At 42.0% G+C, this 21,844-nt stretch overlaps 2 protein-coding genes across 3 annotated transcripts; one reads left to right on the top strand and one right to left on the bottom strand.

Annotated features, from left to right (window-relative positions):
• Positions 1-10,218: 10,218 nt before the first annotated feature.
• Positions 10,219-15,612, bottom strand: LOC135495125 (uncharacterized). Of its 2 annotated transcripts, XM_064783566.1 has the most exons (5): positions 15,159-15,612; positions 14,372-14,904; positions 11,796-11,921; positions 11,453-11,590; positions 10,219-11,107 (listed from the first exon to the last, which is right to left on the bottom strand). In XM_064783566.1, the coding sequence occupies exons 2-5, from the start codon at positions 14,685-14,687 to the stop codon at positions 10,860-10,862; spliced, it is 828 nt and encodes a 275-aa protein (XP_064639636.1). In that variant the 5' UTR covers positions 14,688-14,904; positions 15,159-15,612; the 3' UTR covers positions 10,219-10,859. The 2 variants fall into 2 exon arrangements, with proteins under 2 accessions (XP_064639636.1, XP_064639629.1); XM_064783559.1 differs by having other exon boundaries at positions 14,372-15,612.
• A 1,714-nt stretch (positions 15,613-17,326) lies between these two features.
• LOC135495112 (secretory phospholipase A2 receptor-like) lies at positions 17,327-21,575 on the top strand. Its single transcript, XM_064783537.1, has 6 exons — positions 17,327-17,511; positions 18,944-19,106; positions 19,501-19,832; positions 20,004-20,166; positions 20,629-20,861; positions 21,182-21,575. The coding sequence occupies exons 1-6, from the start codon at positions 17,382-17,384 to the stop codon at positions 21,238-21,240; spliced, it is 1,080 nt and encodes a 359-aa protein (XP_064639607.1). The 5' UTR covers positions 17,327-17,381; the 3' UTR covers positions 21,241-21,575.
• Positions 21,576-21,844: the final 269 nt, after the last annotated feature.

Raw genomic sequence — 21,844 nt, 5'->3', positions numbered from 1 at the left:
GATCTAGGTAACCAAGATGACAATGTTCGTATTCCGTTCCGTGCACCTCCTCATCCTGCAACATACTTACTCTCGCTAATAATGATTTTGCAAGTTATCTGAGGTTTTTTGTATATGTCTTTCAAATCTAAGGCCAACGGTTACATTCTGTTTTGGTGAGATCTTTATTGCAGTTGGTGATTTTTTAAAGGCTCACAGCGTCTGCCCGTTTACAGTGGTCGTCGCTTGAATGAAAATTACACACGCCACCGCCGTAACGGTACTCCAGTAAATATATGTGAACGAACGGCGATCCCCTTTAAACATCCTGGCAGCAGTGGTTTTCAATCTATTCCGCCACTCGATATGACGAAGGAGTATGAAAAGCCTGAATCGCAGGATGCCCTTTAACTAATTCTGATTGGAGAAGTCACGGCCAGACAGAAATACTTTTCCATCCCAATGTTGCCTCGAGAAATCTTGCTGCTGATACGAATTATCCTCGGAAGTACTCGAACGCCCGAAAAGTTTGGAAATGTTTGTTTCGGTGCTTTTCTTCAAGATATAATAGTGATAATGATGATAACGAAAATAATAACATGATTATGAATGAATAGATAACGAGATAATGAAGAAAAATGCAGAAAAAAAGTGGCAGATTCAACGGGAGTCGAACCCGTGACCAGCCGAACCACGGTCAAACACTCTAGGCGCTGTAGCGTCAAGGCTCTCATGTTCATGTCGGGATTTTATACCATACAACTTGTTGCCATATTGAAAACGCGCCGGAATTGTGACTAGGTCGCGCAGGTGGCAGAGTGATTGTCCGAAATAGATCCAAGTAATCTTATATTTCGATAGCTGTACAGATTTTTCTCAATATATCGCATTTATATACCACAGTGATATAAAAGATGATGCTTGCAGTTGATTTTACGTTTGAATGGCCTTTCGAAAAAGTTGTTAGAATCGAGGTCAACAGGGTCAAAAGAAATAGTTTTGGCGCCAATATGATGCGGGCAACGTGGCGGATTTGTTCTAAAGTTCGAGTCGATTCTCTTGGAATCCATTCTGCCGATGCTCACTGTGCCGGCTGTGATTTGAAGGGACAAATTAGGTTTGGGATCTAGGTAACCAAGATGACAATGTTCGTATTCCGTTCCGTGCACCTCCTCATCCTGCAACATACTTACTCTCGCTAATAATGATTTTGCAAGTTATCTGAGGTTTTTTGTATATGTCTTTCAAATCTAAGGCCAACGGTTACATTCTGTTTTGGTGAGATCTTTATTGCAGTTGGTGATTTTTTAAAGGCTCACAGCGTCTGCCCGTTTACAGTGGTCGTCGCTTGAGTGAAAATTACACACGCCACCGCCGTACCGGTACTCCAGTAAATATATGTGAACGAACGGCGATCCCCTTTAAACATCCTGGCAGCAGTGGTTTTCAATCTATTCCGCCACTCGATATGACGAAGGAGTATGAAAAGCCTGAATCGCAGGATGCCCTTTAACTAATTCTGATTGGAGAAGTCACGGTCAGACAGAAATACTTTTCCATCCCAATGTTGCCTCGAGAAATCTTGCTGCTGATACGAATTATCCTCGGAAGTACTCGAACGCCCGAAAAGTTTGGAAATGTTTGTTTCGGTGCTTTTCTTCAAGATATAATAGTGATAATGATGATAACGAAAATAATAACATGATTATGAATGAATAGATAACGAGATAATGAAGAAAAATGCAGAAAAAAAGTGGCAGATTCAACGGGAGTCGAACCCGTGACCAGCCGAACCACGGTCAAACACTCTAGGCGCTGTAGCGTCAACGCTTTCACATTCACGTCGGGATTTTACACCATACAACTTGTCGCCATATTGAAAACGCACCGGAATTGTGACTAGGTCGCGCAGGTGGCAGAGTGATTGTCCGAAATAGATCCAAGTAATCTTATATTTCGATAGCTGTACAGATTTTTCTCAATATATCGCATTTATATACCACAGTGATATAAAAGATGATGCTTGCAGTTGATTTTACGTTTGAATGGCCTTTCAAAAAAGTTGTTAGAATCGAGGTCAACAGGGTCAAAAGAAATAGTTTTGGCGCCAATATGATGCGGGCAACGTGGCGGATATGTTCTAAAGTTCGAGTCGATTCTCTTGGAATCCATTCTGCCGATGCTCACTGTGCCGGCTGTGATTTGAAGGGACAAATTAGGTTTGGGATCTAGGTAACCAAGATGACAATGTTCGTATTCCGTTCCGTGCACCTCCTCATCCTGCAACATACTTACTCTCGCTAATAATGATTTTGCAAGTTATCTGAGGTTTTTTGTATATGTCTTTCAAATCTAAGGCCAACGGTTACATTCTGTTTTGGTGAGATCTTTATTGCAGTTGGTGATTTTTTAAAGGCTCACAGCGTCTGCCCGTTTACAGTGGTCGTCGCTTGAATGAAAATTACACACGCCACCGCCGTAACGGTACTCCAGTAAATATATGTGAACGAACGGCGATCCCCTTTAAACATCCTGGCAGCAGTGGTTTTCAATCTATTCCGCCACTCGATATGACGAAGGAGTATGAAAAGCCTGAATCGCAGGATGCCCTTTAACTAATTCTGATTGGAGAAGTCACGGCCAGACAGAAATACTTTTCCATCCCAATGTTGCCTCGAGAAATCTTGCTGCTGATACGAATTATCCTCGGAAGTACTCGAACGCCCGAAAAGTTTGGAAATGTTTGTTTCGGTGCTTTTCTTCAAGATATAATAGTGATAATGATGATAACGAAAATAATAACATGATGATGAATGAATAGATAACGAGATAATGAAGAAAAATGCAGAAAAAAAGTGGCAGATTCAACGGGAGTCGAACCCGTGACCAGCCGAACCACGGTCAAACACTCTAGGCGCTGTAGCGTCAACGTTTTCACATTCACGTCGGGATTTTACACCATACAACTTGTCGCCATATTGAAAACGCGCCGGAATTGTGACTAGGTCGCGCAGGTGGCAGAGTGATTGTCCGAAATAGATCCAAGTAATCTTATATTTCGATAGCTGTACAGATTTTTCTCAATATACATGTATCGCATTTATATACCACAGTGATATAAAAGATGATGCTTGCAGTTGATTTTACGTTTGAATGGCCTTTCGAAAAAGTTGTTAGAATCGAGGTCAACAGGGTCAAAAGAAATAGTTTTGGCGCCAATATGATGCGGGCAACGTGGCGGATATGTTCTAAAGTTCGAGTCGATTCTCTTGGAATCCATTCTGCCGATGCTCACTCTGCCGGCTGTGATTTGAAGGGACAAATTAGGTTTGGGATCTAGGTAACCAAGATGACAATGTTCGTATTCCGTTCCGTGCACCTCCTCATCCTGCAACATACTTACTCTCGCTAATAATGATTTTGCAAGTTATCTGAGGTTTTTTGTATATGTCTTTCAAATCTAAGGCCAACGGTTACATTCTGTTTTGGTGAGATCTTTATTGCAGTTGGTGATTTTTTAAAGGCTCACAGCGTCTGCCCGTTTACAGTGGTCGTCGCTTGAATGAAAATTACACACGCCACCGCCGTAACGGTACTCCAGTAAATATATGTGAACGAACGGCGATCCCCTTTAAACATCCTGGCAGCAGTGGTTTTCAATCTATTCCGCCACTCGATATGACGAAGGAGTATGAAAAGCCTGAATCGCAGGATGCCCTTTAACTAATTCTGATTGGAGAAGTCACGGCCAGACAGAAATACTTTTCCATCCCAATGTTGCCTCGAGAAATCTTGCTGCTGATACGAATTATCCTCGGAAGTACTCGAACGCCCGAAAAGTTTGGAAATGTTTGTTTCGGTGCTTTTCTTCAAGATATAATAGTGATAATGATGATAACGAAAATAATAACATGATTATGAATGAATAGATAACGAGATAATGAAGAAAAATGCAGAAAAAAAGTGGCAGATTCAACGGGAGTCGAACCCGTGACCAGCCGAACCACGGTCAAACACTCTAGGCGCTGTAGCATCAAGGCTCTCATGTCGGGATTTTATACCATACAACTTGTCGCCATATTGAAAACGCGCCGGAATTGTGACTAGGTCGCGCAGGTGGCAGAGTGATTGTCCGAAATAGATCCAAGTAATCTTATATTTCGATAGCTGTACAGATTTTTCTCAATATATCGCATTTATATACCACAGTGATATAAAAGATGATGCTTGCAGTTGATTTTACGTTTGACTGGCCTTTCGAAAAAGTTGTTAGAATCGAGGTCAACAGGGTCAAAAGAAATAGTTTTGGCGCCAATATGATGCGGGCAACGTGGCGGATTTGTTCTAAAGTTCGAGTCGATTCTCTTGGAATCCATTCTGCCGATGCTCACTGTGCCGGCTGTGATTTGAAGGGACAAATTAGGTTTGGGATCTAGGTAACCAAGATGACAATGTTCGTATTCCGTTCCGTGCACCTCCTCATCCTGCAACATACTTACTCTCGCTAATAATGATTTTGCAAGTTATCTGAGGTTTTTTGTATATGTCTTTCAAATCTAAGGCCAACGGTTACATTCTGTTTTGGTGAGATCTTTATTGCAGTTGGTGATTTTTTAAAGGCTCACAGCGTCTGCCCGTTTACAGTGGTCGTCGCTTGAATGAAAATTACACACGCCACCGCCGTAACGGTACTCCAGTAAATATATGTGAACGAACGGCGATCCCCTTTAAACATCCTGGCAGCAGTGGTTTTCAATCTATTCCGCCACTCGATATGACGAAGGAATATGAAAAGCCTGAATCGCAGGATGCCCTTTAACTAATTCTGATTGGAGAAGTCACGGCCAGACAGAAATACTTTTCCATCCCAATGTTGCCTCGAGAAATCTTGCTGCTGATACGAATTATCATCGGAAGTACTCGAACGCCCGAAAAGTTTGGAAATGTTTGTTTCGGTGCTTTTCTTCAAGATATAATAGTGATAATGATGATAACGAAAATAATAACATGATTATGAATGAATAGATAACGAGATAATGAAGAAAAATGCAGAAAAAAAGTGGCAGATTCAACGGGAGTCGAACCCGTGACCAGCCGAACCACGGTCAAACACTCTAGGCGCTGTAGCGTCAAGGCTCTCATGTTCATGTCGGGATTTTATACCATACAACTTGTCGCCATATTGAAAACGCGCCGGAATTGTGACTAGGTCGCGCAGGTGGCAGAGTGATTGTCCGAAATAGATCCAAGTAATCTTATATTTCGATAGCTGTACAGATTTTTCTCAATATATCGCATTTATATACCACAGTGATATAAAAGATGATGCTTGCAGTTGATTTTACGTTTGAATGGCCTTTCGAAAAAGTTGTTAGAATCGAGGTCAACAGGGTCAAAAGAAATAGTTTTGGCGCCAGTATGATGCGGGCAACGTGGCGGATTTGTTCTAAAGTTCAAGTCGATTCTTTTGGAATCCATTCTGCCGATGCTCACTGTGCCGGCTGTGATTTGAAGGGACAAATTAGGTTTGGGATCTAGGTAACCAAGATGACAATGTTCGTATTCCGTTCCGTGCACCTCCTCATCCTGCAACATACTTACTCTCGCTAATAATGATTTTGCAAGTTATCTGAGGTTTTTTGTATATGTCTTTCAAATCTAAGGCCAACGGTTACATTCTGTTTTGGTGAGATCTTTATTGCAGTTGGTGATTTTTTAAAGGCTCACAGCGTCTGCCCGTTTACAGTGGTCGTCGCTTGAGTGAAAATTACACACGCCACCGCCGTACCGGTACTCCAGTAAATATATGTGAACGAACGGCGATCCCCTTTAAACATCCTGGCAGCAGTGGTTTTCAATCTACTCCGCCACTCGATATGACGAAGGAGTATGAAAAGCCTGAATCGCAGGATGCCCTTTAACTAATTCTGATTGGAGAAGTCACGGTCAGACAGAAATACTTTTCCATCCCAATGTTGCCTCGAGAAATCTTGCTGCTGATACGAATCATCGTCGGAAGTACTCGAACGCCCGAAAAGTTTGGAAATGTTTGTTTCGGTGCTTTTCTTCAAGATATAATAGTGATAATGATGATAACGAAAATAATAACATGATTATGAATGAATAGATAACGAGATAATGAAGAAAAATGCAGAAAAAAAGTGGCAGATTCAACGGGAGTCGAACCCGTGACCAGCCGAACCACGGTCAAACACTCTAGGCGCTGTAGCGTCAACGCTTTCACATTCACGTCGGGATTTTACACCATACAACTTGTCGCCATATTGAAAACGCGCCGGAATTGTGACTAGGTCGCGCAGGTGGCAGAGTGATTGTCCGAAATAGATCCAAGTAATCTTATATTTCGATAGCTGTACAGATTTTTCTCAATATATCGCATTTATATACCACAGTGATATAAAAGATGATGCTTGCAGTTGATTTTACGTTTGAATGGCCTTTCGAAAAAGTTGTTAGAATCGAGGTCAACAGGGTCAAAAGAAATAGTTTTGGCACCAATATGATGCGGGCAACGTGGCGGATATGTTCTAAAGTTCGAGTCGATTCTCTTGGAATCCATTCTGCCGATGCTCACTGTGCCGGCTGTGATTTGAAGGGACAAATTAGGTTTGGGATCTAGGTAACCAAGATGACAATGTTCGTATTCCGTTCCGTGCACCTCCTCATCCTGCAACATACTTACTCTCGCTAATAATGATTTTGCAAGTTATCTGAGGTTTTTTGTATATGTCTTTCAAATCTAAGGCCAACGGTTACATTCTGTTTTGGTGAGATCTTTATTGCAGTTGGTGATTTTTTAAAGGCTCACAGCGTCTGCCCGTTTACAGTGGTCGTCGCTTGAATGAAAATTACACACGCCACCGCCGTAACGGTACTCCAGTAAATATATGTGAACGAACGGCGATCCCCTTTAAACATCCTGGCAGCAGTGGTTTTCAATCTATTCCGCCACTCGATATGACGAAGGAGTATGAAAAGCCTGAATCGCAGGATGCCCTTTAACTAATTCTGATTGGAGAAGTCACGGCCAGACAGAAATACTTTTCCATCCCAATGTTGCCTCGAGAAATCTTGCTGCTGATACGAATTATCCTCGGAAGTACTCGAACGCCCGAAAAGTTTGGAAATGTTTGTTTCGGTGCTTTTCTTCAAGATATAATAGTGATAATGATGATAACGAAAATAATAACATGATTATGAATGAATAGATAACGAGATAATGAAGAAAAATGCAGAAAAAAAGTGGCAGATTCAACGGGAGTCGAACCCGTGACCAGCCGAACCACGGTCAAACACTCTAGGCGCTGTAGCGTCAAGGCTCTCATGTTCATATCGGGATTTTATACCATACAACTTGTCGCCATATTGAAAACGCGCCGGAATTGTGACTAGGTCGCGCAGGTGGCAGAGTGATTGTCCGAAATAGATCCAAGTAATCTTATATTTCGATAGCTGTACAGATTTTTCTCAATATATCGCATTTATATACCACAGTGATATAAAAGATGATGCTTGCAGTTGATTTTACGTTTGACTGGCCTTTCGAAAAAGTTGTTAGAATCGAGGTCAACAGGGTCAAAAGAAATAGTTTTGGCGCCAATATGATGCGGGCAACGTGGCGGATTTGTTCTAAAGTTCGAGTCGATTCTCTTGGAATCCATTCTGCCGATGCTCACTGTGCCGGCTGTGATTTGAAGGGACAAATTAGGTTTGGGATCTAGGTAACCAAGATGACAATGTTCGTATTCCGTTCCGTGCACCTCCTCATCCTGCAACATACTTACTCTCGCTAATAATGATTTTGCAAGTTATCTGAGGTTTTTTGTATATGTCTTTCAAATCTAAGGCCAACGGTTACATTCTGTTTTGGTGAGATCTTTATTGCAGTTGGTGATTTTTTAAAGGCTCACAGCGTCTGCCCGTTTACAGTGGTCGTCGCTTGAATGAAAATTACACACGCCACCGCCGTAACGGTACTCCAGTAAATATATGTGAACGAACGGCGATCCCCTTTAAACATCCTGGCAGCAGTGGTTTTCAATCTATTCCGCCACTCGATATGACGAAGGAATATGAAAAGCCTGAATCGCAGGATGCCCTTTAACTAATTCTGATTGGAGAAGTCACGGCCAGACAGAAATACTTTTCCATCCCAATGTTGCCTCGAGAAATCTTGCTGCTGATACGAATTATCATCGGAAGTACTCGAACGCCCGAAAAGTTTGGAAATGTTTGTTTCGGTGCTTTTCTTCAAGATATAATAGTGATAATGATGATAACGAAAATAATAACATGATTATGAATGAATAGATAACGAGATAATGAAGAAAAATGCAGAAAAAAAGTGGCAGATTCAACGGGAGTCGAACCCGTGACCAGCCGAACCACGGTCAAACACTCTAAGCGCTGTAGCGTCAAGGCTCTCATGTTCATGTCGGGATTTTATACCATACAACTTGTCGCCATATTGAAAACGCGCCGGAATTGTGACTAGGTCGCGCAGGTGGCAGAGTGATTGTCCGAAATAGATCCAAGTAATCTTATATTTCGATAGCTGTACAGATTTTTCTCAATATATCGCATTTATATACCACAGTGATATAAAAGATGATGCTTGCAGTTGATTTTACGTTTGAATGGCCTTTCGAAAAAGTTGTTAGAATCGAGGTCAACAGGGTCAAAAGAAATAGTTTTGGCGCCAGTATGATGCGGGCAACGTGGCGGATTTGTTCTAAAGTTCGAGTCGATTCTTTTGGAATCCATTCTGCCGATGCTCACTGTGCCGGCTGTGATTTGAAGGGACAAATTAGGTTTGGGATCTAGGTAACCAAGATGACAATGTTCGTATTCCGTTCCGTGCACCTCCTCATCCTGCAACATACTTACTCTCGCTAATAATGATTTTGCAAGTTATCTGAGGTTTTTTGTATATGTCTTTCAAATCTAAGGCCAACGGTTACATTCTGTTTTGGTGAGATCTTTATTGCAGTTGGTGATTTTTTAAAGGCTCACAGCGTCTGCCCGTTTACAGTGGTCGTCGCTTGAATGAAAATTACACACGCCACCGCCGTAACGGTACTCCAGTAAATATATGTGAACGAACGGCGATCCCCTTTAAACATCCTGGCAGCAGTGGTTTTCAATCTACGCCGCCACTCGATATGACGAAGGAGTATAAAAAGCCTGAATCTCAGGATGCCCTTAAACTAATTCTGATTGGAGAAGTCCCGGTCTGACAGAAATACTTTTCCATCCCAATGTTGCCTCGAGAAATCTTGCTGCTGATACGAATTATCCTCGGAAGTACTCGAACGCCCGAAAAGTTTGGAAATGTTTGTTTCGGTGCTTTTCTTCAAGATATAATAGTGATAATGATGATAACGAAAATAATAACATGATTATGAATGAATAGATAACGAGATAATGAAGAAAAATGCAGAAAAAAAGTGGCAGATTCAACGGGAGTCGAACCCGTGACCAGCCGAACCACGGTCAAACACTCTAGGCGCTGTAGCGTCAAGGCTTTCACGTTTACGTCGGGATTTTATACCATACAACTTGTCGCCATATTGAAAACGCGCCGGAATTGTGACTAGGTCGCGCAGGTGGCAGAGTGATTGTCCGAAATAGATCCAAGTAATCTTATATTTCGATAGCTGTACAGATTTTTCTCAATATATCGCATTTATATACCACAGTGATATAAAAGATGATGCTTGCAGTTGATTTTTCGTTTGACTGGCCTTTCGAAAAAGTTGTTAGAATCGAGGTCAACAGGGTCAAAAGTAATAGTTTTGGCGCCAGTGTGGCGGATTTGTTCTAAAGTTCGAGTCGATTCTCTTGGAATCCATTCTGCCGATGCTCACTGTGCCGGCTGTGATTTGAAGGGACAAATTAGGTTTTGGACCCAGTTAACCAAGATGCCTTTACCTCCCAACCTTTTAGATAACGTGTTAGATTACTAGCGCCGCACAATGTTTTTGAGGGAATTGCCAATGTCAATGTCAATGCCAATGCCGAGTTAACCGACCCATCACAACATCCCCGAAGATGGCGCGACGATCGAAACATCAGCTCGTCAAAAACCCAGCGTAGAACAGCCGCCTCATATCTCGCTTCATGCAGTCTCCAGGACCGGAACAGTTTGTGGTGAGGGCGGCGCTCCAGTCAGGCACCAGTCAACACTATGAGTTCTAAGAAATACAATACAAGAATAAAAGCTCTAGGAGACTTATAATGATATATATTTTCAGACTGCGTCTGTATCGTCAGCTTCACTACGAAAAGTATAAGGACGGTGGACCAAAAATACCTATGTACAATATATACAGGGGCTCGCAAATTGTAATAAGTCGATAAGATCATTGGTTTATATCAACACGAATACAACTGTATATTTAGTGCTCTACACTGTACATGTATATAGGCCTATGATACTATACCTACAACTTACATGTCACAGAAGCATTTGAATCATAAACCATCAGCTGTTTCCAATTTCGACTGTCAATGTAGCTCAGCCGGTCGTCAAAAGCAACCCGTTCAGTGCTGAAGTATACTATAATACTATAAAAAAATACGAAATTGAAAGCAGCAAATTCCATTACAGCACTGAAATATATTAATGTCTGAAAGTGTCTGTAGTCTCTCCATTACAACACATCGCCACCGCGGTCTCATCAGTTGTAGTCTTGTTTCAGTCTTTTTTTCGAAGTGGAAATGCGTTCGTGAGCAATCCATACAAGGTGCCATCCTCCATACGCATGACCGGAACGCTAATTAACCACAGAATGACCAGTCAGATGAAGTGAGACGCCGTGTTCTGATATCACCTTCTGTCCTCGTGCTATCTTATGCTATCATGCCGCAAAATGTTTTGAATTTTCCTGTCTCATCCATCTGCACAAGAAGGACCAGAAAAAGAACGAAAGGAGGAAGAATGACATGGCGACCCAACCAATCACAATCGACCATCCTTGCCAGACGACTTTCGATGGACAGATGAGTTTCGTGATTGGATCATGATAGACCAATGAATAACAATCCGGTTCCATCATGTAGCTATTTTTGGCGTGGATTATGCTGAGTCCAAACATACAGAAGACAGCTGAAAACGAAAAAAGGCAGAAATAATGGTTGTGTTTAACTAATACTCCTCCTACGGGTACATATCAAGAGTAAGGGCTGGTGTTTGAAATACGACAGACTTGTTCTTTAGCATCAAAACTTACAGTATGGTCATTTGATACCGGCGCTGGCTTACCATCGGATAACATATCTTTCATACTATGACACAAAGTGACGCTATACTCCCGGTTGGCATGGGTCTGAATGGCCACAGGACGTCTCACTACAGAGACCAAGGAAAGCATTGGTCGCATCAACGACTTTGCTTTGGAGCAAAAAAGCCATTAAAAATTGTTGTCCGAAGGACCTGTGCTATGGAACTCACCCGCTATAACATACATGGCCGAGGTTACCATACACACTGCTACTTGCTTGTGCCAGAGGCCATAGATGGTTGTCATCACCGAGCAGGCTATCAACAGATTGACCACTATAATACACGAGACAGCTGAGTTTTGCATCCCTAAAAAGGAAAAAATGGCTATAAGAGCACATTAGAGGGCATGAGAGCTACACAGCATGGACACGACGGATAGACGTCATCATCAGGAAAGGGCTAAGTTGTTCAAAACAAGTTACTAGTAGTCACTCATTTGACGTTATGTCTAAAGGACCTAACTGAATCAGACAACGCCGGGTTAATGTTCAATAGAAAGAATGACACTTACGAACAAGCCATTTTGCCTCATTTTTCAGACTGTTCATGAGTTCTTGATACTCCGTCAGATAATGGAAGCATTCGCCTTTAGAATGCCAGGAAGTTCTATTCTCGCGGAGGACAAGTCTTTGAGAAGCTGAAATGATATACATGTATATTACTGATGCTGATTAGCAGCAGAAGGTCGAACTGCATGCCATAAGACAATGAAAGGACCTTTGAGCTACCATAGAATATGATGAGATCATTGTAGATCGGCCTATGGTTGATATTCCTTTCTCCAGATAGAGTTCTCATCGGAATGGCTCATCGGCGCAATAACAACGATTACCTCATCAAATGCCCGGGGTGCGCGGACTACAGTCACGGAAGATTAAAATCGCTTCCTTAAAGAGCATTTTCCTCTTTTATCGGACGGATATTGATGCATTTAATCTGAAATATTTCTCCATGGATGTCTATAAAGGTCAATTTAATGCCAAAGGTAGACTAAAAAAACGTGAAATGATATTTTAAATTAACATTACTGCCGGAGGTATGAAATGTTTATGGTATTCATTCCTACACTGTTCGGCATCTGAGCAACTTGAAAACAAAAAATATCTATAATTGGGTTCATTAATAAAACAATAGTGGGAAGACTACTCTGAGCCTAGTTCAAAATCTTCTACTAGAAATTGGATACGTTACAATCCAGCAGTTACGATATTAATACTTTTGGTTACTACATTGAGATTATTGTGGCTTAGCCGCTCAGCAACTAGATATATATATACGTTATGAGACAACCACTTAAACATAAGAAATGCATTAACCAGTCAGGTCAGTAACATTACTAAAAATACTAAGTGGTAACCATAGCAGTAAATGTATTTGCAATATTCTATCTATCGATTGCTTTTGAGAATGGGAAAATCTATGATGCCAATCACAGGACACTGAGCAACGGATCTCCAAAGCATTTAGTTTCATGATAATGACATGGCCTATGGTCGAAGCCGTTCCGACAGTGAGGTAATGGCGGCCAATTCAAGCAGGGATCTGGTTCGATGGCATGTTCACTGCCTGTCATCGTAGTCGTGGAGGGAACAATTGATCATGAAATATGAATATCGATATTTGCATGGCACTGAATAGTCAATGCCGTTGAAGTTGGTAATGTCACTTGCACCTGTCATCCAGCAATATGAGAACCGGACAAGTCTATGATTCTGGTATTCAAACCAAACTGATAGGAATCTCGATTGATAAGGTAAATTTGTAAAGATAAGTGGTGGCTCCGGTTACATGTCCGCCTGTCTCCAATCTGATTCGTTTCGGCTGGCTATGCGTGTAAAAAAAGTTTGAAAAAGCATTGTACAGTGGGTGTACACGTTTAGTTAACTGGAACATAGATAATTATTCCACTTCGTATGATGGAATCCACTCATCCATAAATCCACCATTTGATATGAATATTGCAGACCATTTCCACATGCACTGGCAATAATCATTAACGAACATGTAAAGCCATAAAGATGACGAGGCTCATTTCATTTTTAAATGCCTCCCTTGAGTCTCATTCTCTCTCGTTAAATAGAGAGTAGGTGGGCGAAATTGACGAGGCAATGGCAGTGTTCCTAAGGTGATAAAACATACCTGGCGGTAATCTATATCCATTATCCATTACCCATTATCCATTACCCATTATCCAAACGGTTGTCAATAATTCTCGGAGTGCATAACATAACTGAGAGAAAAATGCTAATCACGGAGTTGTGTTCGCACAGAAGGACAAATGATTGAGCACTCTTAGTTTAGAAATAAAGGCTTTTGAAACATGAAATAGACAAAGTGGCAAAGTGTAAATTATTATGGACCAAGAATCCATTACATTGCATTTGATGTGGTGATGATTTATGGAGATCTCGTCTACGATAGAGAATCACAGATGCATGGTCTAGCCTAACACCGAATGTTATTTTTTACCACGATAATACAATTCTGTCTGATTAGTTCCTTGTAATCATGGTGAGCTATAATCAAGCTTATTGATCACTTGCCCCTGCTGTCACATAGAAAACAAGCATCAACATCATGAACATGCGAGAATAATAATTAATTCGATTGATCACAATCTTCTTATTTGTCCCTAGTTACATGTAGCTTGATTGAATTGGAACGTCATGTAATTAAAAGACAGTGGCGAAATCTACATGCATAGGCAGGCGGTCTACACATTGCGCTGAGAACGTATCATGTTGACATAGGCTCCTCCGTCAACCCAAATATGACATTTGGGGACATTTACACGGGAACAAACCGATCCAGATCGATCCGACTAAGACTGGTCTGCCGTGTAAACGCACACGAACCTGGTCTGGTTCGATGTACATACTAGGGCCGTTTACACGGGACCGAACCGATCTAGATCGAATCAGATTGATACACATAGGTATGCCGTGTAAACACGCGCCAATGTGATCATGTCTGGTCGTTACGATATTCTAAGGCTCTTTTTACCCAGCAGATGAATTCAATACAATTGATATTTCTAAATGTGTATCCTGCGATAAAATACAGAAGACATTTGGTAAAGGTACTCACCAGTCAAGTAATCACATGTCTTCCACATACCCCCATACGAATCAAAGGCATATTTGTATTCTATGCTAGTCAGGTTCCCAGCAGAATTGTACCTCGTGGTCTTAATTTCTGAGTAGCCCCTGCCCTCTTCGCCATAGTGTGAGAGGACGAAGACTTGGGTGGACTTGTTGGCGGCTGTGAGACTGTTCTGGAGGACACTCCGCCGGTAGGTCACCATGTCCCACCCGTCAGTCGTGATGCAGATAATCCAGAGAAGACTTCCCACGAGAGAGAAGAAGATGGCGTTGACAAGCACGAGCAGGGTCGGTGCCATCATTTGGACTGGTTAAGACTGCATAGCCTCACTATCACAGGAATACAATTTGGCCGCAGTATCTCCCCATCACTTTTCAATCAATGTTAAGTTAAAGGTAATCCAACGTTACGAGAGTGTATGACTTTTACGTCGCATTTGAAATATATGTTATATAACAGTGTCTTTCTAAGGCTATCACAGACTAACAGGTACACAGTAGATTTCCTCAAGTGCTTTTCTGAAAATCAATAAAAAAAGCAAACTAACTGACTCTTTGACCTTTGAGAGAAATACGCTATGGTATACTCGATATTGTTTTGTTTATCCTTTTGGCATATCACTCTAGCAGGTATTTCGGATTTATTTACAGAACCAAATTGATATGTCTTAAACCTTTACACTTGTTTACGACACAATGAGCACAGAAGATAAATGACTAAAGGAATTTGAAACATGACGGAACTACATTACATAAAGTAGCTGATAACATACTATCGATAGCTGTCACAACCACGGGTATGATCCACGGTATCATGCAGGCAATTTTGTCGCTGACTCCAGTAGATTTCATTACCGTTCGTATCAAGTCACCATGATGCTCAGGTGTGCTGCGGGTTATCCTTTTCGAATGAAGACAGAATCCTATTGATCACAGAATGGCTATCAAGTCACCATGATAAGCGCACCGTGTCAGTATATGCCAATCTCGCTGTTAGCGCGTTACCATGTCCACGAGAATTCGATCTGCAGCCAATCAGCTGTGAGGCACGTCGTAATAAATGGACCTCCCGCTAATGAACACGTCTGACTATTCTTGGAATTAGTGCATTAATTCCACTAGGTTTGCCTATCGATTGGGTGGAAATACGTTTCATTATATCAATTTAAGGTGCGTGTCAAAGTTTGTGTAATACATACCGAGATTCAGTTTCACCTTTATTGTTTACGTCATGTGAAGGGCACGAAGAGCGGAAATATTTATATTCATATACATGTATTGAAACCCCTGGTATGCGATGATGGGATTTCATTGGCAAAAGAAGAGAATTTATGATATATCTCGTTCGCTTCAAGTTGACGATCACTAAAGTGATCAGCACTGCAGTCTTTTAACAAGCCATTGCTGGAGATGAGGTGGTTCCCCGTACGATGTCGATAGTGAGCAACCTGATGTTCGAACTCTTAAATATGGTGCTAAATGTTGTTGCAAAACTACGGATCTCAGAAGATGAAAGGGCAAGCCTGAAAGCCTGAAAGCCCGCAAGCCCGCAAGCCCGCAAGCCCGCAAGGCATTAATGATCAATCGATTTCATCGAAACACGCGGTAAACTTTCGTACGCGGCACCCAAAGTAAGTTTTCATCGCATGTCTTGACACGAATAAGAAGACGCGCATCTATATCATCATGTGATTCTTTCTCTTCTTCTTCGACTTCCTCTCATCGTTGTGGCAGATTTCATGTCGATTTTTAATATTCCAAGCACCCAATCGGGAGGTTACTTCCAAATGCGACAATAGTTCTTGACTGCTTAGCACACCATACATTGGAGAACGAACGTGTGTATAAAACCTAGAGTTGGTCAACAAATCGATACAGCTTGTTTGATGGTAACTTAGCAACCAGTCAATCAGTAAAAGCAACAGTATAATTTTATGATCAAGTTGTGCGGCGATGGAGTGTCAATCCAAATGTATGATATGTTACCTTTATAGAACATTAGAAACACGGCATTTATTCTTTTTGACATTTAAAGAACTATCGACATTGTAAATGTCGGAAATAAACCTCAATTTCTACTGGCACACTAATTAAAGGGGTTCCAAAGGTATAGGAACCACACGAAGTCGCCAATGGGGGGGGGGGGGGGGGGGTCTCTCCCATCTGACAGCTCCATGAAACTGTTCTCGCTTGTACGAGGAATACATTCAATGCTGATAATACGGACTTGAGGAACGGAAAACTAGCCAAGGCCATTTACTGGTACATGAAGTAGCGCCATCTACCCACCCACTTCGAGTTTAATGTTCTGTATGACACGTTTTCTATCATCGTTCTTTAATAGCCGGAGTTTGATTGGACTTCTAGTATAAACATAGTTCTTAGAGCACTTTTTGGTTTTCTGTTTTGGCCCCCTGGTGGCCAAGTCGAGAATCAGATTAAACTGAACTTCAGTATCAGAGGTCAGATGACCTAGGGGGGGGGGGGGGGGAGGTCAATAGCACTAGCTGTTCATAAACAGCCAATTGAGGTTGGTAGTCATTGTCGTTAAAGGATGTACCACACCCTAACGACCAATTCATGCCTTTTAAATCAGATCAGAACAATTTTGGTGTCCCGGTTAAGAAACGCGACAACAGTCACATCTGAGGACGCTTACAGACGACGGACAGTGCGCTATTGTTTAGACTCGCTGTACCGGTGAGCAAAAAGCACAGATGAATTCATTTATGATCCGCAATTGCTTTTAGTGTGAAATATTAGTGTGAAGATAAGCTGTTGGATATAATGGACAGATCATCTTGCCACAGGCGTTTGAGATGTCCATAATCATTCATTATACCATATCATAATTGCCAAAAGGCCCAGAGGGTCCACTTGACAATCACAAGAAACACCAATTGGATAATTCAAATGGTCAGTTTGTTGATCTATCGACATTTACAAGTTCATCTGTGAGGTGAGATACCCGATCTGGTCACATCGAAAATTTCACCATGAAGGCAACGTGGTTGTTGGCGGTGCTCCTCGTACTGGCCTTGGTAGTCCAAGAATCTGAGTCACGATGGTGGAGGAAGAAATCAAAGCCAAGGAAAGCAAAGAAGGCAGCAAAGAAGACGACATTGTGTAACTATCTCGTTTTACTAGTTTCAGGGTGTGCAGCGCGTGTATAATGGATCCACTTGACAATGTCTTCTGTAAGACTGTGTAAAATCTGGACACTATCATGACTTTACTGAAACATTTGTCACTCTTGTGTGCGAAGACTTCATTTACATGCTGATCGTGAAGCTCATGCTCTGACATGACGTAATATGCATGCTGACGCGAACAAAGCACATCCCCTAAACTTAAACTGTATGTTGCCCGCCGACCTCAAAGTCCGCGCTCTGACGTGACCTAATTTGCAAGCTGGCATCAAAGCCCTCACGACACGCTGACGTGATCTAATTTCACAGGTAGCATGCAACTTCGGCCCGATATCGGCTGAATTATGGCTTAGTACAGCCAAGACGGCCGATGTTGGGCGGATATCAGGCCAATTTGGAATATGTTTGTCTGCCAGACTCCAGCCAAGGTTCAGGGTATGTTCTGGGCCAACGTTGGGCCAAGATCGGGCCGTTTGGCTGCTCTAATCAGAAAATATTAGAAGCATTAAAAAATAAGTATTTCTGAAATTTCAGAAATATCACCCTTTACCGAAATATAACAGAATATTGCAAAACTTGTAGCCCACTTTAATGTACGGGTTGCTAGCAGAAATGACCCACTGCATTACAAAAACCAATCGGATGAAAAAAACCTTTTTGACTACAATTTCAACGCGGTGAAACCCAGTCAGAATTGGCGCCCTTTGAAGACTACCAGCCACTTCACAAAGGTAGTGTAGACGATTTTGGGCTTTTTGACTATCCTTCACCATGTCCCATCATCTCCCAGGGTCTCACAGATAGACTTGCGGAGAAAAAAGAAAGGGTAACCTAACCGGATCATCAAAATGAAATAATGTTAGACGAAATTCCAGAGCGGCCCTATAATCCTCAGGCCCATCATATTCTTCGCAAAACTTGGCCGATATCGCACCGATATAGCAAGACGACATTGGGCCGATATCGGCTGCCATCATCGGCCCGATGCCATGGCCAACATTGGGCCGATATTGGCCCGACATGTTCTTGCTAGCTGGGTCGCATGTTGACATCAAAGCCCACACGCTGACGTGACCTAATTTGCATACCGACCTCTAAGTCCGTCCGCTGACGTGAACTAATTTACGTGCTGACCTCAAAGCTCACACGCTGACGTGTTCTAATTTGCATGTTGGCATCAGAGCCCACCTTCTGACGTGACCTAATTTGTTTTGTCATTCATTCTGTTTTCGTTAAACTCATAAGGGAAAACGTTGAACTCTTGAGAAATAACAAAAGTTCAATTTTTGGATGGGGGATCTATTCGAATATTAAAATCTTTTTGAGGTAAAGCATGCAAAATAGGTGATTCAATGCCTGTTAAGCCCAATCATGGCACAGATCGTTCTATTTTTCTTCTCTTCCATTAGCTTGCAAGAGTAAAGAATGGACCATGCGCGGAGCATACTGCTACAGGGTGTTCACGAAGCGGATGAACTTCATGGATGCGGAGGAGGTATGTAAGGATGAAGGAGGGCACCTGGCCAGTATCACCAGCGAAGAAGAGTTCAGAAGCGTTGGAAAAACGATGATGTAAGTCAAGCCTAAACCGATTTCAGCGGCTGAGTCTGTTATAAGTTACTGCTGATATAACCTATACACCCTTTTATTTAATTTTTCATTTCAAATCGAATCGTTTCTGGAAGAGATTTGCAATTTTTTGTCGGACCTCGCAATATCGGCTCAACAAAACGGCATTTCACAGCTGAGATGGTAATTTGAATATTTTCTGAATGATGGCTTCAGAGCTAAGGCCGCTATCCATAGCCATGAAAGTAAGGTTTTTACTTTCAGCCTTTTTTTCTCGATTAAGAACTTAAGGTCACTTCCCAGGTAAAAACATGCAGGTACCATGCTAGACAATTAATAAGCAAAAAAAAAAACGCTACCCGCAAATAAAAAGATGGCCACATTTTGTTATTTGCAGGCGAACCAGGCGGAAGGGATATTTCCGCGGAGTTACAAGGGCCTGGGTCGGGCTACTTTTGGACGAATCAGTAGATCCCCCGAAATATATCTGGACCGATCGAACGGTGACGAAATATCGTCCAAAAATCGCAGGCGCACTCGGGAAAAGCTTTGTGAAAGAGCTGGCAAAACTCGGAAGACATCTCAGCGGACAGAAAGGCAAACCAGGGGGAAAGACAGCAGCATCTAAAGTCGAAGCGGCGATATTGGGAAGGGTATATTTGATAAATAGAGTATGCCCTAAGAAAGCAAGCAAGAGATTTCCCTTTATCTGTAAAGCGGAAGCTTCGAGTACGTACATTATAAGTTAGTCATACACAATATATAGGGCCTAAACTAGTTGACATGACTGAACTTAAATCCGGTAGACCAGTTTCTTCAGTATATCAGGATTGACATGCCTTAGGCCATCAAAAAATACTAGTACATGTACTAAACAATTTTGACATAAATTGATTTTAGCGTGCCCGGAAGGATGGCGCCAGTGGAAGAAGCGATGTTACCGGTATTTCTCCAAGCCTGATTTGACCTTTGATGATGCCGAGAAGTACTGTAAGAAGGAAAGTGGACATCTTGCAAGTCTTCATAATGATGCTGAATACGAGATGCTGCTACATATGATGAAGTAAGCAAAGTATCTTCGCTGGTGCTGTTACCCCGAATCCTGAGAAACATGTCACTGTTGCTTTCCAGCGTACACCTAAACAGTGAGAGAGACAACAGTCCGAATGCGTAGTAACACCAGGTCCAGCTACCGAAATATCAAACCAGTGTAACGCTTTTGGTTGTTCCCAATATTCCAGTGCTTCAATACAATGGACAGCCAGACTAAAGACCATGACTTTTCAATAGGGGGAAAGAGAGAAAGACGAGTCTTTCATCGTTCCCAAACAATAAGGAGAAACACTACGAAACCGAACACTTGAAAGCGTTACACCGGGTCCCAGCAGTGAAACTCTGATCAGGGGGTTACTTGATCATCAGCTCCACTCCAAAGCGGAGAACAGGTCGCGATTTCGATTCCCCTGTTCTTAAATCAGTTGATTGTCTTTTACTGTCTAATTTCATCCCACATCACCTTTTCCAGGATCAAATCTGGCACCACCTACGGCTGGATAGGCGTCATCATCGACCACAAACAACAATCGTGGAAATGGACGGACGGATCTAGTCCGGGCTACCTGCCATCCAAGTCCAAGCTTGACGAGAAGCCCAAGGGAGCAAATGTAGCCAGGCTGATCTACCACGATGGGAAACCCGTTGGACTGTATGATACCATCAGGACGAAGAAATATGGCTTCTTTTGCAAAATGGATAAAGGTAGGGTATTTAACTGTTGCCTAAGATACACGTATACATGTACGTGAAACGATGACAAAGATAAAAAGAAACACTCAGCTTTCGTGATCAGGCATGCAACATCACTAAGAGAGGTCATGCTTAGTTAAAACATAAAGCTTATTTTGATAAGTATGCACCATTATAACCATGTCAAAAACTTGTTGTCCTTTCGGAGGCAATGGCGGCTAATAAAGTCACATTGAAATAGAGATCACCGATTAACACGACACTTAATCAACATTCCATTATTTTTCTAAATCGGTTGATTTTACGGATATTCCGCCTCCGGTTTCTTTCAGCTAACACAACCACAACAGCCAAGCCTAAATCCACCACAGCGAAGACATTTACAAAGTAATGATTGGCAAACAACTTGGAGGAATTTGTCCCTGTTGAGAGAACGGAAAGTCTACAAAACATATGGAACTGAGGGAAGTTTTACACTGAAGGCGATTTTGCGCGTTTGTGTATGAAATTCACAGTGTGCATGGGTGCGATTTTTGCAATATTTTGTTGCAGTGCGACGCGACAAAAGGCACTGTCGCATGCATTGAAATCGCAAGCGGTCTAAGCCTACCCTATCTTATTGTGAATGGTTAAATTAGGTACACGATGAATTGGTGCATTATTAAAATAATGTCGGATCTGTTTGTAGGCGTTCTCGGACATATTAAAGATGATCTGGAATAAAAACACAGTTGTTTTGGGTTTTTTTAAACGCTCTTCGGGCGAGATTTTGTCAATTCCCTCGAAACCAACGCAATAGGTGCAACTCTCGCGCCCGAAACATCGAGACCTCTGGCGCGAAAACGAGCCCCTGTGTGCAAAACATGCAGCATTAAATCATTCTGGACACCGGATATATCTATCTGTCCTTAAGGACACGATGAAACACAAATATGAATGACGAGCATGTCCTGGCCCAGATGTCGACAGTGACCCAGATAAGGGTAATATATTAT

The sequence above is a fragment of the Lineus longissimus genome, chromosome 1 (genome assembly GCF_910592395.1).
Source record: "Lineus longissimus chromosome 1, tnLinLong1.2, whole genome shotgun sequence".
NCBI lineage: Eukaryota > Metazoa > Nemertea > Pilidiophora > Heteronemertea > Lineidae > Lineus > Lineus longissimus.
This window is presented reverse-complemented; position numbering and strand designations above follow the sequence as displayed.